At 45.9% G+C, this 23068-nt stretch overlaps 1 protein-coding gene across 1 annotated transcript; it reads left to right on the forward strand.

Annotated features, from left to right (window-relative positions):
• Window positions 1-326: 326 nt before the first annotated feature.
• COPZ1 (COPI coat complex subunit zeta 1) lies at window positions 327-21220 on the forward strand. The gene is made up of 9 exons (XM_080811344.1): window positions 327-408; window positions 11480-11548; window positions 12908-12989; window positions 13605-13696; window positions 16102-16157; window positions 17465-17542; window positions 17703-17754; window positions 18950-18988; window positions 19807-21220. The coding sequence occupies exons 1-9, from the start codon at window positions 391-393 to the stop codon at window positions 19852-19854; spliced, it is 534 nt and encodes a 177-aa protein (XP_080667470.1). The 5' UTR covers window positions 327-390; the 3' UTR covers window positions 19855-21220.
• Window positions 21221-23068: the final 1848 nt, after the last annotated feature.

A 23068-nucleotide genomic window follows, 5' to 3' on the forward strand; every position in this document is an offset into this window, starting at 1 on the left:
AGACACAGCGCCCCCTAAAGGGAGTGCGGATTAAAGTTGCTAAATCAGGCCGGCGATATCACGTGTTCTCCTCTCTGCCAATTGAAAATTAATAATCGCTTCCTCTGTTCCCCATGGAAACAACCCCGCCCCACTGACCCTCCCGCCCCATTCAACCGTGAGGTTTTGGCGTTTTATTGAGTGCTTAAACTGACAATCAAGTGCCTGCGCTTTCTGGCTGGACACCTTGCTTCCGCCAGGCAAGTTAGCACACTGATTGGCCAATAGAGAGATAGCTCTTACGATATAGCCCAATAATCCTACTTCTGGGCGGGGTCTAATGAGGACGCGGGGCCAATCAGCGGCGGTGTTGCTTTTGCGGCTCCACGTCGGCACCAGCTGCGGGGCAAGATGGAGGCGCTGATTTTGGTAGGAGCCGGAGGGGCAGCCGAGATGCTGCGGTGTCCAGAGGGGCCGGGAGTTGGGGTTCAACCTGACTGGGCGGGGGTTGAAAGGGGAATTCCGGGTAGTCCTCGCGGACCGAAGCTTTTGCCAGTCCCTGGAATAAGTGTGTGGCCTAGTATAGAAACTGTAGGAACGAAAGCCTCGGTTTAGAGTAGGAAGCTCTTCCGGGGAGAGGGCAGAATCCGTGGAAAGTTGGAGGGAGCACATGGAGTCCTTAGGTTGTGTAGGATCATAGGCGTACTGGAGCGAGGTCCTTTAGGTTCCCCCTCATTCTGAGCGTTACGGATGATAGCCTGGTTTGACTTTCTCCAAACCTTCAAACTAGCCCCAAATTCTAAGAATAGACTGCAGGTGTTTGTCATCACAGGGTTCTCCTCATGGTTGTCACAGCTTGACTCTCCTTTGATAATAACGTTACATTTCTTCCAAAAACGGTTTTCCTTTTACTTTAGTCTCCTGTTAATCCCCCTTGTGTAGTTTTGTCATGGTAAACGTATTCTGTCAAAATTCTGGAATACGTGATAGAGTTAGCGTGGATTATAGAATATTTTTCCAGACTCCTTATTTTGTTCTTTTTTTCCTCCCACTAAGACTTTAGGAATTCTTAGTGCAGGATCTGGGATGCTAACTCTCCTTGGTTATATGAGAATTTTGATGGCCAAAGGGTGTTATAGATTCCTTGCCCATAGGATCCCTTTTGCTTGTTGAAACAAATAAAATACTATTACTCCTTTAGAACTGGACTAGAGGATTTCTCTCTAAAGTGCTCTGTTTTGCAGTTTGGGATATTAGTATTAGCTCCCAATCTCCTTGATTGAGTTGAATTCCAGGCTCTTTCCAAAGACAAGTTTTCTTGTATTTTTTCCTTCAGTCTAATATATGTGCACATTCAGATTTTCATCAGGTAAAAGAGAATAATAACAAGTTTGATTTCTTTCAAAATGGCAAAGATAGGGATAATTCCTTCTCATTGTATGGATTGGTCAAGTTCAGGCAGCAAGCTTAAAAATCTGAGATTTTCTTTTAATTTTTAAATTTTTATTTTTTTTAAGTAATCTTTACACCCAGTGTGGGGCTCAGACTTGTGACTCAGAGATTAAAAGTCACAGGCTCAACCAGCTGAGCCAGCCAGGCACCCCCTAAGTAGGTTTTTTTTTTTTTTTTTTTTTTTAAGATTTTATTTATTTATTTGTCAGGGAGAGAGAAAGCACAAACAGGGAGAGTGGCAGGTAGAGGGAGAAGCAGGCTCCTGGCTGAGCAAGGAGCCCAGTGTGGTACTCAATTCCAGGACCCTGGGATCATGACCTGAGCCAAAGGCAAATGGCTAACTGACTGAGCCACCCAGGCGTCCCATGCCCTGAGTAGTTTTTAATAAGATATTTTCTGTATCAGGCAGTTAGCCAGTATTCTTAACCAGTTAAAAGAGACAGATAAATTCCAGGGAGTTGGTTTCTTCGGAAGTTTTTAGAAAAAAATTTTTAAATGCTCCCTACATCTGTTTACGGGGTAGCCTGCTTAGAGGTATAGGGCTGAGGAACATGATACTTGGGGAGCCCTCTTAAGGAATCTGTGTGTAGCGGTGAGTTGAAGGAGGTATTATGTGAAAGTCTCACATTTTCTCTTACCTCATTTTTCAGTCTCTGCTTCCTCAGTGAAGTCTGTTTCAATCTGCATCTTATATCCATTTTGATCTGTACCTAAGATGCCACTTTCACAGATTCTTGCTAAACTGGTCAGATACCCCTGAACTTTGCTTTTAAAACCATACTGATTCTTTGTCATGAGAAATCTATGTAATGGGGTTAGGGGGAACCAAATTACAGGGAAAAGGGATTGCTCAGGGAAGCACATGTCAAAATGAGGATTAAATTTTGATTCCTCATCCTCCCAGACTAAGTCTCTTTCATGTTACTACAGGTTTTCTCATCATGGACTTTGTACCTCTTCAGTATGCAGAATTGTACTTTTAAACATCAGTTATATAAAGTTTTTGTTGGGGACAAAGTACTAATAGGTATCAGTATGTGTGCTGGTCTCCAGAGTTTTTATAATATTAAACTAGTATTTCCCTTCCTCTATGTCAGCTCTTTCCAACATTTTTTTTCTTTTTCCCTTTCCTTTTTTTTTTTTTTTTAAGATTTTATTTATTTATTTGACAGACAGAGATCACAAGTAGGCAGAGAAGCAGGCAGAGAGAGAGGAGGAAGCAGGCTCCCTGCTGAGCAGAGAGCCCGATGCGGGGCTCGATTCCAGGACCCTGGGATCATGACCTGAGCTGAAGGCAGAGGCTTTAACCCACTGAGCCACCCAGGCACCCCCCCCCTTTTTTTCTTTTTACAGTTTCATTATATTTGGGTCTCAGTTAAGAATTTGATATTTCTTTTTTTTTTTTTTAAAGATTTTATTTATTTATTTGACACAGAGAGAGAGAGATCACAAATAGCCAGAGAAGCAGGCAGAGAGAGAGGGGGAAGCAGGCTCCCCGCTGAGCAGAGAGCCTGATGCGGGGCTCGATCCCAGGACCCTGAGATCATGACCTGAACTGAAGGCAGAGGCTTAACCCATTGAGCCACCCAGGCACCCCAGGAATTTGATATTTCTCACCATTCCAACCTTTTCTCAACCAGAGTTCTAGGAGAGAATTAAGCCCTAAGGCATTCATTAATATAATGAATCAACTTCTCTGTATCCACAATGGTACTAGTTTGTACCATCCTTGGGAGAAGTTAAAAAAAAAAAAGCAGTCATTTAAGTAGTTTTCAGTATTCAGTGCTTCAGATGAGGAACTGTAGTTGAGAATCTAGGTGATACTTGCTAAATTTTTATCTCTCTCTACCCTCACAAACTGGCCCACAAAATTTAGCCCCAACGGATTCAGAATCACCTTTCAGCATTGGTCCTTTTTAACCTCATCCCCTCTTCTTGTTTACTCAGCAGCATCTGATTACTTAAATTGCCATCTTTGTTGTGAAAAGTATGAGGAATACCTGGATTTTTCCTTAGCTTTCTACTGAACTAGAGCTTACTGTACTGTGATAATACTGAACAGACTCCTCCTTAAAGAGGGTAGACACCTTGTAAAGTTCTTGTTGGCTTTCTCCTTTCACATTTCTTTTTTTTTTTTTTTTTTAATTTTTTTTTAAGATTTTATTTATTTGACAGACAGAGATCACAAGTAGGCAGAAGGAGGCAGAGAGAGGGAGGGGGAAGCAGGCTTCCCGCTGTGCAGAGCCCGATGCGGGGCTCGATCCCAGGACCCTGAGATCATGACCTGAGCCGAAGGCAGAGGCTTAACCCACTGAGCCACCCAGGCGCCCCTCCTTTCACATTTCTGTTTCCTGGTTTGGCTGGACCTCGGGAGAAAACTGATCAAAGTACATTATCTTTCCATCCTCACCTCTACAAGGCACAGAGCCATAGGATATTGAGAAGGGAAGGGTAATCTAGAGGGGGTCATGAAGAAACATCTACCGAAATTTGATCTGATTATGGGAATTTCTAAATACCAGTAGTTTCCCTTCATTTAGGTACTTTACAGTGGGTGTCATTTCTTTCTTGAATTAAGTAATCTGGCTCTAGGTTTGGAGCAGATTTGTCTTATTTTTGTCAGGTCCTCTTGTAGTCTCTAAGGAAAGAGACCCTTTCATCACCTTCTCTTCCCAGTGCTTTATAGTGCTTCCAGCCTGCATTTTTGGACTCAGCTTCCTCTCTCCTGCTGTTTTCTGCTGGTTCTCCCTTTCTTAGCTGTGAATGTAGAGAGATCTCTGCAGGTCACCATTCTCCATTAATAACCAATGAAATCTTAAAGATAATGACTTATCCTTTTCCTCCCTTCCCCCTTTACCTTTTTTTCTCATAGCTGAATTACTCTAGCAGTCTAGATCCTTAAATCTTTCCTCATAGGTTTCATTTTTCCTAATCCTCCATAGATTCACTTTCTGAGTGTTTTTCCAGTGTTCTTCCAACTAAATTCTATCCTTTCTCTCCCCTTAGTAACGTTTTTTATTCTAAAACAATGGCCAAATCCCGAATTCTAAGCCTCATTCAAAAATCAGGGCATCCAGAGTGCACAAGAGTGTGCACTTGGAGGAGGAAACTATGCAGAATACATCAATGACTTAAAGGTTGATATTGCTCTGTGGCCTTCGCTTCCTGAATCATCTTAATGGGGCTTTTGTTAAATTCCTTTGGCACTAACAGTAGAGGTACTTGGCCTAAATGCCCCCTCCCCCTGCTCTGGGCAAAGGTATCAATTACATTAAGCCCCCAAAGCACTCCCATCTCGTTCCTGGCAGTCCCCTGTGCCCCTCTCCCAGCTGCGTCCTTGCTGGTGCCTGGCCCCTCCATTTCGTTAGGAGAAGCAATCTTGTTCCTGCACTGTGGAGATATATTTCTCAGCTAGGGCGCGAGCAGTGCCAGCACTGCCCCCGGTGAGGTCCCTGGCAGCCATAAAAATTTTTATTGTGATTATGTTGGTGTCGGGGTGTCCATCTGGGTTATTGCACACCTAGTTTAATTGATTGAAGTTTAATTTATTGACACTTCAAATTAAATGATCAGAATAAACTGTTCTGTTACTCTGGCCGGCTTGTTTTAATGGTTGATTGCTGGAAGCAGACCTCGGCTTGAACTAAAACCCCCAAAGAGCAATTGACGCTGCTTCTAACTCTCTCCATGTCTTGCCCTCCAAGAAGACCTCGTTATAGATTTCCGACGTATTTATATATATTTTTTCCCTCTCCTTCACAGTGGTGGGAAAGAGTTGGTCCCTGGCAAGGTATAAATTATATCAAAGGTCTAGGGGAGCTGTCACACGGTCAGAAGAGGAGGAGGGGTTCTCCATATGAAGAAGGCCAGATCTTTGAGCCAGGTCTTCCCTGTGAGGCAGAGGATGAATGCAATTATCCAGATATTTGAAGGAGCCTAGTGGCAGATTTAGGGTCTTTTTCATCTAGATATTTGCTACTGTTTTTTACTCCATTGACATGACTTGGTTAGAGTTAGGATACTGACAAGACGACTAGTTATGGAACGGGAAACTTGAGAAGCAAATAAAGGATAGAACAGGAGTAAAGAATCAGTGCCTACCTATCCACTTATGGTAGAGTAATTAGAAAGACGGAGGGCAGAGTGCCCTCAAGCAGCTGACGAAGATGGATTGGGAGGTCAAGTCCATGCACTTTATAAGATTCTGGTATTGGCAGAGGCCCTCTCCCATTCTGTCTTGCCTTTCTCTCAGATCGGATTATTAGAGGAGTTCTCTTATCCTTAGATTTCCTAGCATTTGTCTTCTGGTGGTGACCACGTCCATCTCTTCAGAAGTTTTTCCTGCTGTGTCTCCTAAGTCTCAGGCAGCAGGTGAAGCGCATGTCTCCCATGTGGCTCTTTAATTCTCCCACTGTCAAGGCAGATATCTCCACCTACAGCCATGCGTTTGGATATCTCTACCAATTTTCTTCAACTCCTTTTCTATTATTTGTGGACTTAGTAGAGGGAGACAAACTGGGGCAGAGGATCGCAGTTATTCCTTGGGGTGTGATTCTGAATTTTGGGTTGATAGACTGAAAGATGAACACAGAGGCTGTCAACTCATTCTCTTAGACTAGCAGATGTTGGGCAGGGGTTGGGGGTGGGCACAGATAGCATGAAACATCATAACCAAGAACTCAGCAGAAAGGGATCTAGTTCTATTTGATATTTCCCTTTACCGAGTGGTATTTAAATGAGAGCTCTTGGATTACCGAACTGGGAAGGCAGGAAGTTCTAATGTTGCTCTCAGGCCTAGGGTGTGGAGTACTCTGATTTCTGCTTGTTCAACTCCTCTTTCCAGTGCTGCTTGCTTTGTCCTGCATTTCTGTAATTCTTTCACTTTCATAACAGTTGGAGAATTGACTATGTGGCCCCTGGGGTAAAATTCTACAGATAGCCTTTCTGAAAAAAGAATTTTTTAAAAAAAATAAGTTCTGGGCGGGGCGCCTGGGTGGCTCAGTGGGTTAAAGCCTCTGCCTTCGGCTCAGGTCATGATCTCAGGGTCCTGGGATCGAGCCCCGCATCGGGCTCTCTGCTCAGCAGGGAGCCTGCTTCCTCCCTTCTCTCTCTGCCTGCTTCTCTGCCTACTTGTGATCTGTCTGTCAAATAAATAAATAAAATCTTAAAAAAAAAAAAAAAGTTCTGGGCCCATTGTGGGGCTCAGACTCCTAACCCTGAAACCAAGAGTTGCATGCTCAATCGACTGAGCCAGCCAGGCATCCGGCTTTCTGAATGTTAAGAGAGGACCTGAGATTTTGCATTCCTGAAGGGCTTGGGCTTGGTTACCTTTGTCCTTCCTCACAGCCACCAAATTTAGTCATTGAAAGGTGCTGACCTTTGCTCCCCCTGCTGGCTGCGTTAGTTTTCTCAATCATATTCATTAATTTATGAAGACCAAACATATTTATTGAAATCACTATTTGGTACCAGGCAGAGGAGAGGGGGTGATTTACAAAAGTATCATTCATTTCCCCCTTTCTTCCCTCCCTTCTCCACACCATCTTATTATCCTCACAAAGTATATTTAATTCTGAGCTCCTTGAAACCATAAAAATTTGTGAATGTGTATTTTTCTGGGAACGGGGTCCCTAGATTTCATCAGCTTATCAAAGAGGTCTTCTGTAACTTAAGGTATTAACTTTAACTGATCTAGGTCAGGCCTCTCCCATTTCTCTGGTGAAGAAGCAGAGTCCCACAGAAAGGTAGGATTTGTATTAATGGCTGATCCAGATTATAATAAAGGGGTTTTGGAGTTTAGAGATATTTTCTCCTGTAGCGTATGAGTTCTTTGTAGTGACTGTGCTTTCACATTTTTATCTATGCCAGATAGGAAGATTCTTCGTACTGGTCTCCTCCTCACATCACTTCTTTCTTCCTAAGACTTGTGTTCAGTTTCCTCTTTATAGCCAGAATTTGGTCTCATTACATCTGGGTTATGTTCCGTGGTACCTGTGGCTTCTAGTCTTTCCTGAATTGTGCTTGAATCTAAGCAAACCTTGGGTATGTATAAGAACTATGCTTCCTTGTCAAATCCTTGAGTTAATTCTTTTCATTTGAGGTGGCAAATTGGAGCCCTCAACCCCAGAGGAGCTTTTCATTTTAAAGAAGTTGGCACAGAATCAGGGAGCAAAATACCTGCTTAGCTACGTGGACCTGGGAGTCGTATCTAGGAATTTTTCCTTCTAGTTTATACTGTTTTGCTTTTACTTTATAAATAGGGTTGAGGGAAGGACATCTTGTTTCTTCTTGTTCAAAACCTATTGCCAAGCAGGGTACTACTTTTGGCATGGCCATAAAGATTTCTTTATAAGTGGAAAATGAGGAACTTTCTAGGAATCTCAACCGTATTCTTAGTTGTGCCCTTTCAGCTCTGTGAGTGGCATCCTCCAACTCCACAAAGCCTTCTTGGCTGTGTTCCCCGCCCCCACCCCCATGAATTAAATAAAGTAACCAGTCTTAGCCCTCAAATACCCTGTCTGCCTGCTGCAAAGACTTACCACCCCCCCCCATCCTCTTCTGGTGGCATTCCATGATCTTACCCAGAGTGCCCTCTTACTGTATACATTGTGAACTGACTTCATTCAGTGCTTTTTCAGAGCCCATCTCTCCTAGTTTGACTTAGAAGACACACAAATAAAGAGCTTTTATCCAGAGCTGCCTTTTTAATATTTTTGCCCGCTATAATCCTGAGGAAGCCCTGCAAGTCATTCAAAGGCCCACAGGGGGCAGCACTAGGAATGACTTCCCCCTCTAGTCCCCTCTGTGCTGGGGGCGGGGTACTGGGAGATAATGTTTTTCACCAGGCTTCAGAAAGCCTCTGATTGAGATCAAAGACTCCTTTGCAGCAGGCTAGTTGCTTGTTACGTGTTGTTTCAACTCTCCTGAGGAGCCCAGTCTCGTTTTCTTGATAATAAAAACATACAAGAAAATCTGTTTGAGCCACCCAACCTCCCACAAACCAGTCTGCCTACATATCATTTCCAGGCACTATTAGCATTTGAGGTGAAGTTCTGTTATACACTCAGGCTGTGGCTCTCTGAAAGTCAGTGCATCACAGAACTTTGTCTCGAAAGCTTTCTAGCAGCTACACATTCGGGAGCGGGAGGGAAGAATAGACCTTTTAAATCCTTTGAACATGGCCCTAAGCTTGTAGGGTCTTTTTCAGTAATCAGCATTTAATGTATTACAAGGTCAAGCCTAGTCCATTGTCCAGGAGGCCCATTTCTCAATAGCTGGGAGTTATTTATAAACTTACCCTTTGCAAAAACTTAACATGAAATTACATTATCAGTAATGGCTTCTGGGGCCTTTAAACTGGCTGGTTTTATGCTAAAAGAGGAATTCTTGGCCTCCCCACTCTGGTGAGGTAAAGGCCCCCAGCTGAAGTGGAACCGGCAGTAGTCAGGAGGTGGCAGGAGAAGTAAAGGAGAAGCTGCCGGCTCCAGCTGTAGCAGAGTGGAGAATTAAAGCAGCATTTAGACTCATGCCTAAATTCTTGGCTTTGTTTAGGGTGGTTATCCCTTTGGAAGTTTGAAATGACCAGCCTTTTTCCTCTAGTGCCTTCTTACCTCTTTCAGAACTGTAGTAAATCAGATCATTCTTCTGCCTGCCTGCCTTTGCCTGTCTTTTATCCTTCCCAGTAAGCTCTGCTTCCTATTTGGGGGCTTTCCTTGATAGCATCTCCTAGGAAGCCATTGAGAAAAGCTAGGAGTGGAACCTAGGGATCTGTTTCTTTGCCAGCAGTTTTTAGGCACTTCTACCCTGTTGGCCACAAAGGGCATTGTTTCTCTCCTAGTTGGCCGTGGCTATAGGGTTTTTCTTTTCTTTGGGATCCATCCCATTCTTTCTAGGGATGCCAGACTCAATGGCTGCAAGAACCAGTTACCTATGGCCAGATCAATGCCCAGTTTAAACCATTAGGAATCTCTCCAAGGTTCCTGTGAATGTGGAGAGAGGAACAGAGCCAAAGATTTCCAGGGAAAAGGTTGAGGAAAAATGATCTCTTCTAAATTTCCTTCCCTGTGGGCTTCTTTTCCTCATTAAGGAAACTCATTCCCATGGGTGCATCCCTTTTGGTGCGTTGAGGATCCAGTGGCTATAGAATTGTGCCTGCTTTATGGGAAGATCTTTCTGTGGGGTATAGGAGTTAGGAAAGCTTCTCTGTTTGTGACCTTTTAGATGATATTCTAGGGGACTTCCCTCTGCTAGACACAGTTCCTTAGTTTGAGACAGAGTATTTATTTCAGGGAGTAATGTGTATAGGGTGAGCATCTCTAAGGAGTGTTTATCAGAGGAGAGAGAAGTTGGTAGTAAGATCACTCAGAATGGCCACACCAGAACGTCTCCTTGTATTTGGAAGTCTCATTATAAGAGGGTCCCTTAGATGCTTACTGCTTCAAGAAATTTTACTTTATCCTCAAACTTCATTAATTCTCATAATCATTTAACAAATACCGAAAGTTTAGTGTATATCACACAATCTTTAGAACACTTGGCATAAATCAGTGAACAAAACACAAAATTTGCTGTTCTCAAGAATTCAAGTGGGGGGAAGCTTACATTCTTCATCACCCTGTTGTCAAAAGACTGGGTTCCCAATACTCTCATTTTTAACTCCCTGAGGGTGGGGTTGGTTCTTTGCATGGAACCATAAACCTCCTGGAGCCTCATGGGACAGTTTACCTTTGTAGATGTTGCAATTTCTGGATCCTTGGCAATAATTCTTTTATCCTCACTCTTGGGTCTTTATTAGACTTATGCTTGGAGATTATATTTAGCCCCTGTGAGGACTGTGGGTTTCCTAAGTAAGGCCAGGAAACGGAGGCAGCAAAGCAACAGCCCTTTCTCATAGCACAAGGGAAGGATATCAATGGTAGGTAGTGTTGATTAGAAATTCAGGGAATGTGAGGGACACCAACTGGCTCAGTTGGTAGAACATGCGACTCTTAATCTTGGGGTTGTAAGTACCTTGGGCGTGGAGCCTACTAAAAAAATATTAAAAAAAAAAAAAGAAAGAAAGAAATTCAAGAAATCTGAGCCTGCAGACACCTTCCATACACATAACACTGCTTCCCTTTCCTTCCTCTTCGTCTCCTGGTTAGCTGGTTCCCTAGGAGTTGCAGGAGTAGAGGAGCTTCTGCAAAGTGATATGTTTTGCGGTTGTTTGAGTGTAACCGTTAAGGCTGAGGCTGTGGTTCCTTTATGAGAGCCATTATCCTCAAAATTTGATTTTGGGTAGTAAAAGAACACTCCTCTCCTGCTCATTATATCTAGGCTCGAGGCTTCTTAGATCCTCTTCTTACTACTTCTTAACTCCCCCCAAAATCAGATTGGTTTATGTCTTGTAAGTTAAGTGGTAGTGGTTGGGGGTGTAGTAGAAGGATTGGGATCATAGGGGAAGTCTTGGAAGATGGATGTCTCACTGGGCTGCATTCAGAACTGGTGTGTCTGTGTGCATGAGTGTGTGCACATGTATGTGTGCTCATTTCCCTCTGCTCAGTGTGTGGGTGGTTTAGGGAAGGCTTGCTTTATGCCTCTGCATTGCTACTGCATTGGGACTGCAGAAACTTCAAAGTACACTAGGGCATTCAACCCTATTTTCAGATAGCCTCGTGCAGTGCCTATTAATTAATATGGTCACATTCCATACCTACCTGTGCATGGGAGACCATGGAGGGAGAGTAATTTGGAAAATAATGGTAGCATAATATTTGGAAATAACAGCATGACCTACCTTGATTAAATCCTCTGTATGTCTGGCTCAGAGAAACTGCTTCTCTGATGCTGCTTTGGAGTCCTTTGTTGAAATGCCCCTCCCTCAATTCAGTTCATGCACCACTTGATCATTCTCGGTGGGAATTGCCTAAATCTAACCAGGTTGGGATAGGGGACATACAGAGGCACCTTTGTATCCCCTTGCAGCCTCAGCGGGACGAGGGGAAGGTATCTGGTTTGTCAGTGGTGGCAGGAGCCTTCAGGACTGAAGGTTATGTTCATATCTCTTCAGGAACCTTCCCTGTATACTGTCAAAGCCATCCTGATTCTGGACAATGATGGAGATCGACTTTTTGCCAAGGTGAGATTCCCTTTGAAATTCATTTAGGAGCAAAACAAAGACTTACGCTGAAATTTGGATCTAGGGACTGCTCCTATTATCTCATATTCCTTGATATTATAATTTTGAGAATCCTTCCATTTTCCTGTGCCTACTCCAGGTAAAACCCAAACTGCTTCTGTGTCTTAGTTGCCCTGCTTCCATACTTGCGTCTCACAGATTTTGACCTCCTTTGTTGTCAGCATCAGATCAGAGAAAAGCTTGGGGACCTTGGTTTCTGAACAGTACAGTGCCTGGGTGTGAGAAGCAGACTGCCTGTGCCCATCACTCCTGTCCCTTTTCCTTCTGCCTTTTTGCCCTGCCTGGGCTTTTCCAGGGAATTCTCTTGTAGTTCCAGGGTTCCAGCCCTAGGTCTACAGTCACCACCAAGCTTATTACCTCCTGACATCCCTGTGTGGTGTTTCTAACTTTGGGTCTATTGAAAGAGAGGGGAAAGGACACCCCTCTCCTCTCCCTCCATATCCTCCCCCTCCTGTGGAAATTTTTTCTGTCCCTGGTGTATTAACTCCGGGCGAGCACAGCATAAATCAATCAGCAGGTAGAGATTAGTTTAGAATTCACCAGCTGTTCCTCCCTGTAATTGGATGTAACTATGCAGGACACCTTTTGAAACAGTTATCCAGTTACTAAATGCCAGACCTGTCATAGGTCTTCAGCTGACTGCGACGGATTAGCCCCTAAAGAGCAGAGCGATTTAGCAGCCTGTATCTCCACCCCGTGCCAGGGAGGGCTTGGGAGTGGGCTCAGCAATGTGCTAGATTGTCTCCTGCTTCTTGCAGTTTGCAGAAAAGAGAGCTAAGATGGAGGGATTGGGTAGGCTTTGCCTTGGTTTCTGCAGCCTTTCCCCATTCCTCGGCTTCATACTGTGAGTGAGGGTCTGAAAGAAGCCTTCTGCGCTTCTAGTGCTTTTTATGTTCCCTAGCACTGCTCCCTAACTTGGGTAGCTTTTAGGGAGCACTTGATGAACTTCATCTAGGGATTGCTATCCTGGAATGCAGACGGGGGCAGGGCTTCATCATAGAGCTTGCAGGCCTCTGCCCCTATAGTCTTAGAAATGTGAGGTGGGCATGCTTACAGCAAGGTCTTTAAAAGGGTTTTGTTTTTTTTGTTTCTTCTTCTTCTTCTTCTTTTTTTTTTTTTATATTTGCTTACTCACCAGCCATTCCCTACCTCCATAGTTCTTCCTTCTTCATGTCAGTATTTTTCCCTCACCCCATGCCTTGAAGGAGAGAAATCCAAGATCCAGGGCAAAACACAGACACTAATCATTCTGGGCTCCCAGCTCTAATGACCCAACCCATCTCCTTTCTCTCTGACCAGTACTATGACGACACGTACCCCAGTGTCAAGGAGCAAAAGGCCTTTGAGAAGAACATTTTCAACAAGACCCATCGGACTGACAGTAGGTCATTTTCCTTTCACTGCTCCCCGTGTTGGGGGAACCATGGCGGGCAGGGGGTGGCAGCAGGGCTGCAGAGAAAGGATAAAATGACTGCCTCCTTTTTCTCTGTCTTCCTCCTCCCCTCATATAATAAACTCTTCGGAATGTAATGGGGAGGTGAGTGTACCTCACGCGGGAATACCGTGCTGGAAGGTTGGCTGTTAGCTACCTGTCTAGTCCCTGGATTTATGAGCCTCACTTGACAAATTTAACTGCAGCTCTGCTTATTGTACCGCATCCATTAGGGCAGGTAAATGGAAGTCTGTAAAGGTGACCGCTCTGCATTTTCACCTCCGAAGGATCGACTAGTATCCTGTCTCATATACAAGGAGGGAAATAAGGGTAGTTGGTGGGGAGGTGGTTAGAGGAGAAGATACACTTCAATTTCCCCAAGTTTGTACTTCCCTTCTTCTGCTACCATGGGGAAGAAAAAAGCAGGTCAACTTTGGTCTTTGGGCGTTATTATGACCTACCTTACTTCAGCCCAAACAGCTGGATGCCCACGGTAACTCCTTCTATCCTAATTTCTTATCTCAGGCTATCCACTGTTTCCACCTTTCCTTCTCCCACCCCCAGGTGAAATCGCCCTCCTGGAAGGCCTGACAGTGGTATACAAAAGCAGTATCGATCTCTATTTCTATGTGATTGGCAGCTCCTATGAAAATGAGGTGAGAATTCCACCCCTCTTTGCTATCTCTGATCCCACTTCCTAAACCATAAGCAGGGCATAGTACGGCATCGGGACCCTAGAAGTGCTCTGGCTTCTGACTGGGCTAATGAAGTTGTCAGAGATCTCTGCTGACCTCACAAACATGGCATAGCAAAGAAATCAACCTAGAGTGGAAATTTTCACCAATTGCTTTTTTCTTTTCTTTTGTTTTTTTTTTTTTAAAGATTTTATTTATTTATTTGACAGATAGAGATCACAAGTAGACAGAGAGGCAGGCAGAGAGAGAGAGAGAGAGAGAGAGGAGGAAGCAGGCTCCCTGCCGAGCAGAGAGCCCGATATGGGGCTCAATCCCAGGACCCTGGGATCATGACCCGAGCTGAAGGCAGAGACTTTAACCCACTGAGCCACCCAGGCGCCCCTGTTTTGTCTTTTTTTAAGTTTTATTTATTTGAGTGATCTCTATACACAACATGGGGCTCGAACTCACAACCCTAAGATCAGGAGTTGCATGGTCCTCGGACTGAGCTAGTCAGGTGCCCCCTGAAATTGCTCTTGCTCTTTTATCTCCATGTAGGAGACACCATATATATTTTAATACATACTAACATGTATCAGTGGCCTTTGCTGTATAGTGTTTTTAAAGATGGATTTCTTTGTTCTTTCTTTCTTTCTTTCTTTTTTAAGATTTTATTGGGAGAGGGGCTCCTGGGTGTCTCAGTGGGTTAAAGCCTCTGCCTTCGGCTCAGGTCATCATTCCAGGGTACTGGGATCGAGCCCCACATCGGGCTCTCTGCTCAGCAGGGAATCTGCTTCCTCCTCTCTCTCTGCCTGCCTTTCTGCCCACTTGTGATCTCTGTCTGTCAAATAAGTAAATAAAATCTTTAAAAAAAAAAAAAAAGAATATGCATGCGTGCACACACGATGGGGAGTGGTGGGGTCGGGTAGGGGCAGAGGGAAAGGGAGAGAGAATCTCCAGTAGACCCTGTGCTGAGTGTGGAGCCTGACACAGGGCTTGATCTCACGACCCTGAGATCATGACCTGAACCAAAACTGAGTCGAACACTGAGCCACCTAGGCATCCCTTATAGATGGATTCCTGAGATTTGGTCAGGTTTGGGGGGATGCTTCCTCCTGCTATGCAGAGTCCATACCTGACTGAGTTTGGGTCAGTTAGCCAACATTTGGGGTCATGGTGAAGCAACACATTCTGAATGGATCAGCCTGAGAAGCCTGTGGGTATAGTCTTAACCTGTTTCCTATGCACAGGAAAAGCTACTTACCTCAAGTAGCAACGTCTAGGAGAAAAGATAAGTAAAAATAAGCCCCCACATAACTTGAAGCAAAAGTAAACGTTTGAGAGAACCAGTTCTTTTGAAGCTCTTATTACTTTAAATCTTTTGTAAGGTGCATTGTTACCTAAATCTTACAGCACTTCGGGGCGCCTGGGTGGCTCAGTGGGTTAAAGCCTCTGCCTTCGGCTCAGGTCATGATCTCAGGGTCCTGGGATCGAGCCCCGCATTGGGCTCTCTGCTCAGCAGGGAGCCTGCTTCCTCCTCTCTCTCTGCCTGCCTCTCTACCTACTTGTGATCTCTGTCAAATAAATAAAATCTTAAAAAAAAAAAAAAAATCTTGGGATGCCTGGGTGGCTCAGTTGGTTAAGCTGCTGCCTTCGGCTCGGGTCATGATTCCAGCGTCCTGGGATCGAGTCCCACATTGAGCTCCTTGCTCGGCAGGGAGCCTGCTTCTCCCTCTGCATCTGCCTGTGCTCGCGCTTTCTCTCTCTCTCTCTCTCTGACAAATAAATAAATAAATAAAATCTTTAAAAAAAAAAAAATCTTACAGCACTTCTGTGAGTTGTGGGCATTAGTGCCCTTGTTTTGTAGTTGAGGAAACCAAACCATGAGGAACGATATGAAATTACTTGCATATGACCACTGTTGAACTACAGAAGTGGCAGTTTCTTATGGTTCAGCCTAATAACTTTTCCAGGGTCACACATCTAGAAATGGCTCAGCTGGGATTTAGCCCAAATCTGTCTGATGCCAAAGGCCATGCTCCTTCCACTAACCCTCTGGCCTTAGCTATTGTTTGGTTAATGATTTCTTTACCTAAGATACCAAGTAACACATATACAGTTGGCAAAGACATGTAGAGGACTGTGATGGGAAAGTTTGAACAGTCTGGTCAAAGAGAGACCTCGAATTGTGGGATTGTGTAGCCGAATTTATTTCTGTGAGAAACCACAGGTCCTCTTCCTTTTTTGCTCTTACTTCCCCCTTATGCTTTTTGTTTTTTGTGGAAGCCTGTGTATTTTGATGCTTAATGAATTAGTGGGTTTTGTGTTCAGGTAACAGTTTTCAGGGCCTTGAACCTTATCCTTCTGCTGCTTCTGTTTCCCAACAGCTGATGCTCATGGCTGTTCTGAATTGCCTCTTTGACTCATTGAGCCAGATGCTGAGGTGAGCAGGCCATTCTTGACATCTGTTTGGGAGATAAAGTCACTATTCATCAGGCCCAGGGGTTTGTGGGGGGAACTAGCAGAGGCTCCAGGGAATTGATTTACCTTGAGAAGTCAGGCTTATTATTTCAGAGTAATTCGCACTGATAGGGGAGACTGGATGGAAAGTACTTCCCTCCTGTGGGATAATTCTCCTAAGAAAGGGGACTGGGAGAGAACAATGTCTCTCTACTCTCTTATTATCCAGTGGCTCTTTCAGAGTTCTGAGCACTGGTAAGGTGCTTTCCTAGACTTCATTAGAAGGTAGGAAAGGGCAAGCATAGGAAAATGTCCCAGATGTAACATTAGTGCCTTGGGAATGGAGGTAACATTCTCAGTTTTTAACTTTAGCCCATAGGTTTTCCCTTCTTTAGAACAGGAAGAATATGCCATTTTCCCTCTCTTCCCTTTCCACCTCCCTAGCAGCCCTCTGTTTCCCACACAGATGGGCAACAGAAGAGATATAAGATACTTTTCCTGAAAACATCCAGGAGTCTGAACTTCATTCCCCCAGCAGCTCCCAAGTGAACCCAGTACAGACAGCCATCCGCCATCCGGAGCAGAACAGCAGGCGCTCTCAGCCCCACAAAATCAGCAGGCCGAATGGCTCAGATTTCCTCAGGAAGGGGATGATTTATTTCTTAGCCAGGTGAATGAATAGACTTCATTTCGGTGATCTAGTGAAAGAGTCAAACTGACGGATGTGACTGGCCACGTGCACAACCACCGGATCTAAGGCTGGTGGATGAGGGCCCTGACTGTTCCCAGCCCCCTAGTTGGGCTTCTTTTCAAGGCCTGAGAAGAGCTGGTGAGGGAGGGGGAGAAGGGGGCAGCGGAAAGAGGCTTAGAAGGTTTGTCAGAGCTTAAGTGCAAAGAGAATTTGCACTCAACTCCTCTCCATGTCCTGCCACCTCCAGATTGAGTTTAGCTGTTTTCTTTTTTCCACTCACTGATGTCCGTGTTCATGAGCAGTGTCAGTATCCACATTACAGTAGCTAGGGAAGAAACTAGCTCTGGATAATCAACTCTTGAATAGTCAGAAATTGCCTGTATTTTTTAAATCTCTTTCCTGACATTCCTGATACTTATTCAGTAACCAAGAATAAGAAGAAGTTTAGAGTGGATAAGCCAGAAAGTACTTATTTACTTTTTAGTGTGTGTGGTTGGTGCAGATATTTTATTGGTCTAGTTTTGGATCTCCAACTCAGACAATGTCCTAGGATTCCTTTTATACACGGGCTGTTTTTTTCTCTTCTCTTGGGGACTCAGGAAAAATGTAGAAAAGCGAGCTCTGCTGGAGAACATGGAAGGGCTCTTCTTGGCTGTGGATGAAATCGTAGATGGAGGGTGAGTTTTCTGACCTGCCTGGACCTCCTTGGATTTCGGGTAAGGGAGTGGGATAATTGCCTCTGTCCTAAGGCGAGTGGCCTGAGTGCCCAGAGTATCCCCATAATGAAGGAGTTTGTCTTTCAGGACAGAGTGAATGATGGTTTCTTCTTTGTCTTAGGGTGATCCTAGAGAGTGATCCCCAGCAAGTGGTACACCGGGTGGCATTAAGGGTAAGCAGGAGTGTGCTCCCCTACATCCCCCATATACTCACCCTCCAGGGCAATACCTGCTAAATGCATCTAAAGGTCAGGGCTTATAGAATACACAGAGCCTTCCCCTTTCCTTTCAAATTCTCGCTGTCTCAAAGAGGGGCAGCAGAAGGAGCATATTTTTGCCCCTTACCTGGTACCTAGCATCTCATATAGTCTTTTCACAGAGGGGACATTTAATACATACTTAATTGAATCAAAGATGAATAAAAGAAACTTTAATATTAATGGTTCTGAAACTATAAAGTAACTTGAGGTTGGTTAATACTTCCTTTGGGGATGGATCCCAATCTGGTGAGTCAGGGATGTGTCTTCCTTGTCTTAAAGTCTGAGGACACCACCTCTCTCTCAGGAAGCATTTATTTGCGAGAACCTCAGTCCTCTTTTGATGGTAGTAATATCAGAAAGGGGCCTCTGAGTTAATCATAGATGCCTCCAAGTCTGCTAGGGAGATAATGGTGGGTATAGAGAGAACCCATTGGCAAATTGTGGGGTGCAGAGATGTTTAAGCAAAGCAAATCTCCCCATTCATAGAATGTCCCAGCTCTGACCTCCACAGAGTGAAGGCTGACAGTGTCGGGTAATGGGAAATCTTCTCCCTTAACTGCCTTGGGCTCCATTTGCATAGTTTAATCTTCTCCTCTAACATATGTCTCTATGTGGCAAGAGAGAGGGTTCCCCCCCACCACCCACTCCCGCCTTCCCCTTCTCAGGCTGCTGTTGCAGCAGTTTATTTCTTCAAATTAACATGCTGTCATTACCCATCAGGCCTTGCGGGATCCATTAAATTACCCCTGGCTCCCCCTCATCCTTTCCCCAGTGATATTGATATTCAGGGAAGGTCTTCTCTGACTAGGGAATCAGGTCCCCCACCCCCAAGTTGAGGATCAGATAACCTGCTGATTACTTGGAATGGAATAAATCTTTTAAGAAGTCCTACTGCCTTAAAACAGAGGATGGATGAAATGACCCTTTTCTGCTCACAGTCTCTCTGGCCAAGAAAATTGTGACTGTACTACCTAGAAGGGACTGAGAAGTCAGGCATCTGCCTTTTGCTTCAGTTTAAAAGACCACTTTTTCCTTCTGCACTACTGACTTCAGTCAGGTCTTACCCCACCTTCCTCTCATGCTAAATGTTTGTCTCTCTGTGTCATAGGGCGAAGATGTCCCCCTTACGGAGCAGACCGTGTCTCAGGTATGTCTTTCTCTCCACATGGACTGGACCAGTAAAGAGGCTAGACGAGCATTCCACCCCAGCCCAAGTTTGAATGAGTCCAGAGACTGAAGGCACATTTTTCTTGGCTCTAGTCCCCAGAGAACTGGGGACTCATACAGCCAAATACTCCCTACCTACCCAACTCCTATCCCATGTTCCTGTGAACAGTGGCTGTCAGCCTTGCTATGTACCCTTCAAACCCTCCCTGTCTGATGCCTCATTCAGTGATTTACTCCCCAGCAGAGGCTTGCCTTAAGCAGATGGTCTGTGTGTGTGCACGTGCGCGCGCGTACACACACACACACACACACACACTCTCTCTCTCTCTCTCTCTCTCTTATTATTCAAATGAGGGCTAGGCTGGAAATGCATATTCTAGAGTAAAGCAGGTTTTACAGCTCTATCCTGCTACTTTGTGGATAGCTTGTCTACCTGATGTGGGAGGCAAGGGAGGGATTCTGTTTTCTATCTACTTGGAATTCTCACCAAGAAGTCCATCTGGATGTGGTAACTCCTCCTTTCTAACATATGGCCAGTAACCCCCAGTTTTTTTCTCTCCTCCCAGGTATACCTCTTCTCTCTTCATCCCCCCAGTGGATTTGAATTTTTTTGGAATTTCCCAAACTGACTATCCTCTAGGGCCTTAGAGAGCTTCTTCCCATCCCTCTACCCTTGGGGATTTTGTATTTGCCATTCTTCTAAGGACAGGGAAGGCAAGTGAGGGGAAGGAGAGCCCCAATCTCTGTCCTTGCCCTGCCCCCCAGCAAGCCCCTCAACTGCCGCCCTTGTCCCTGCAGGTGCTGCAGTCAGCCAAAGAACAGATCAAGTGGTCACTCCTTCGGTGAAGACCTCACTGTTCCTGGCTCCTCACCCCCTCAAAAAATCCACACGGCTGCTGTGACTTCTCATCCAGTCCCCCAACTGATGCTCTCAGGGTCATCTCGGGGATTACAAGGGACCCTTAAATCTCCATTCTGTCTGGTTGCTTCCCCAAACTCCAATGTATGCTTCCTATCCTTTCTCACTTTTTTGTAGTCTGGGAGTAAAACTTCCAGCAGATTCTAAACGCAGAGTAGGGGAAGCACCCTTTTCCTTTTTACACTGGATTATGCTCTCATACTCTCCTACCCCACATATTTTCTTCTCAACTTTTGTGCCCTTTGCTGCAGTTACACTTGAGATCAAAGCAGGAGAAAGAATGTGCTGAGCGTTTTCCTCCCTTTGCCTTTACTGGGCCTTCATCTCAACAGCCCATATGTTAGCAAGGGGAGGGAGAGAGAGAATTCTTTTCCATAGGGTGAGTGGGGGTGGCATATCCAGTCTCAAGCTACAGCCCCACTTAATTGGCCTCAGCATTTCCTCCCATCCCTTCTTAGTGCCCTGTCCTCCGCGGCCTTGGAAAAATGATTGGGAACAGCTCATGGGCTGGGGACAGAATGGAAGAAGCAGGGATTTAAGTTTTATTGGATAGGGCGTATAAAATTCTGTTTTTCAGTCACAGCTGCATTCTTTAGCCTGATCCTGGCTTATAGCTTCAAAACCACTGTGGTTTGTGAGTGTTCATTTTAGGCGCGTCCGTCTCCTGGTCCACTACCTTGACTCTCCACCTTCCCTACCCATGGGATCTTGGCCTGGCTTGTCCTTGCTGTGCCCTGGAGCAGAGCCAGTCCCTGAACTAAAACTCCATTTTAGTCTTGGGAAGAAGAGTTTTTGCTCAGAACTGGGGAGGGGTGGGATTTATGACTTGGGCCTCTGGGCTGTGTCCCCTTCACTCCTCCACATGCATTTCCCTCCTCTGCCCTGGGTCTGCAACCTCTGCCGCTTAACCCTATCTTCTCTCTGCCTCAGCCTTAAATCCAGGCAGTAGGTCTGTGCTCCTTCCCTCCCTAGGTCGCTGAGAGTGGTCCCTTCCCTCAGAAAACCTTTGGGATTTGGATTTCCCCAGGAAGATGGAGGTTGGAACACCCACTCGTGGGTCTAATCTTTCCCCTTGACCGGAAACTTTCCACAAAAATGTCTCAGAAAAACCTTCCCGAGACTTAAGCCTTCTGTCCCACCCACTAACTGCCAGTTCTCCAAGACTGAAGTGGGGTGAATAACTGGGCATATTTGAGGGAGCATTTTTGTGTCCAAGATGTATGGAGTCAGGAGATAGCCACCTTCATATACTGTTCTGTGCAAAGAGGAATAAAACAGATTTCTTTTTCCAAACTGCCTTTGTGTGATGTTTCTGTTCCTCTTCCTCTCTTTTTGGCAGCTGCTTCTATTCCTCCAACACCACCCCCCATCGCTCCCCATCTTATAATATTTCTTCCCTCCTACCTCAGAGACTACCCGGCATTCCATCCCCCCATCCCTAATTTACGGGGCTGTTTGCCTCCTTGGCATCCCTCCGTCCCCTCGCCTGGAAATTGGCGCCAGGGGTGGGGTAGGGGTGGTATTTTCTCAGTGGGAGTCCCAGGGAACTGAGTGCTCCCCCCCACCACCCCAAAGCCAGCTGCCTGCTCCCGCCTCAGCCATTAGTAACCCGGAGACGCGCACCTGCGTGGGGGCTCTCCTCAGCCCCTGCTCCCTTCCCGCACCTCCCACTCCTGCTCTGAAATGGCGCTGAGCGGGTTATTTATCGGAGCCAGCGCTGCTCCAGAAGGTCAGGACGGTGGTGTAAATAACCTCTTCTCGCCATTTCCCCGTCCCTCCAGAGCCTGCTCCCCTCCCCCTCCTCCACCTTTATTCGCACAAATGAATGTGGCTGGGCTGGCGCGGAGCCTGGCCCTGCATCTTAATGGGGCGGTGAGCTCACAAGATGGATTTAGCTGGGGGTTTTATGGTTGCCGCGGCGACAGGAGAATGCTTTGGTTTTCTTTCCCCCTTCCTCTGCAGGATTTTCAGGAGGGGGGAGCGTGGGGAGCCCTCCTCTGCACTGCAGTTTTGAAGGGTCTCCTCAGTCACCTCCACAGCTCCTAAGATGGGCCTGCAATTCCAGGAGTAAGCAGGAGACCACATTAGGACCTCAGGAAAGGATGAGGGAAGGAAGGTAAAAGGAGTGGGAAGAGCCTCTCCAGCATGGAGACATGAAACCGAGTTGTCTGGTCTTGCCTGCTGTATGAGAACCTGGCAATTACAGCTCATCAGCTGTGGGGCACCTTGGCCCAGAATCCCCCCTCAGCAGGTAGAAAACAAAGAAAATGCTTGGGTTATCAGCCCTGTAGTCCTGCCTTGAAAGTTGGGGTACAGGGGGCTGGATGAGGGCTAGGGATCTTTGTTTTTGCCTGTCGAGATGGGGAAGAGGCAGTGTCCAGCCTTACCGTCTACTTAATACCCAGTACAGACCCTGACTGGGGAGGGCATGTCAGTGTGAGAGCTGGGGTAGAGGAGGGTGGTGGTGGCTGATCAGTGACCAGGTGGAGAATAGAGTTCTACCCAGTTCTCAAACTTGAAATTCTCTGAGCTTGTTTCCCCAGCCTGCCTGGTTTGAACTTTCCCTGCCTTCTCTGTTTCCCACGAGGAATGGAACTCTGGTGGCCTATCCTATCCAGACCTTTGGCCAGCAATTTTCTTTCACAGCTATGAGCAAACCCTAAAGCAGAGACTGGGGAGCAGGGTCTGATTATCTCCCTCCATTGGTCTCCGTCTGATTCTGGGCCTCTGGGTCTCTGTTTGTAAGCTTTTCCCTTCTCCCCAGGGGACCCTGGGAAGCCCCCTCCTCCCCACCCCTTCTTCCCCTTTGGCTGGGAAAGTGACTGGAGCCTGAACAGTGCCAGACACCTGCCTGCCAGATGTGGCGATTCCCCATTCTTCTTTCCCCCTCCCCAAATGTCTATCCTTTACCCACCCCACTGAGCTCAGGCAGAGAGAGCCCCCCACAAAGTGATTTAGTGCTGCAGCCCCTCTTCCTCAAGTGCCCCCCTCCAGCTCCTCTCCCTCCCCCTGGTGCCCAGGGCCCCCCCCTTTTTTTCCACTGTGTTCTGCAGATGGCTTCCTGGTACAGCCCCCTCCTACTCCACCCTGGGGTGCTGGCATGTATAAGCCCCAGCTCCTGGGCTGGAGAATGAATGGGTG

This window comes from Martes martes (assembly GCF_963455335.1).
Source record: "Martes martes genome assembly, chromosome: 8".
NCBI lineage: Eukaryota > Metazoa > Chordata > Mammalia > Carnivora > Mustelidae > Martes > Martes martes.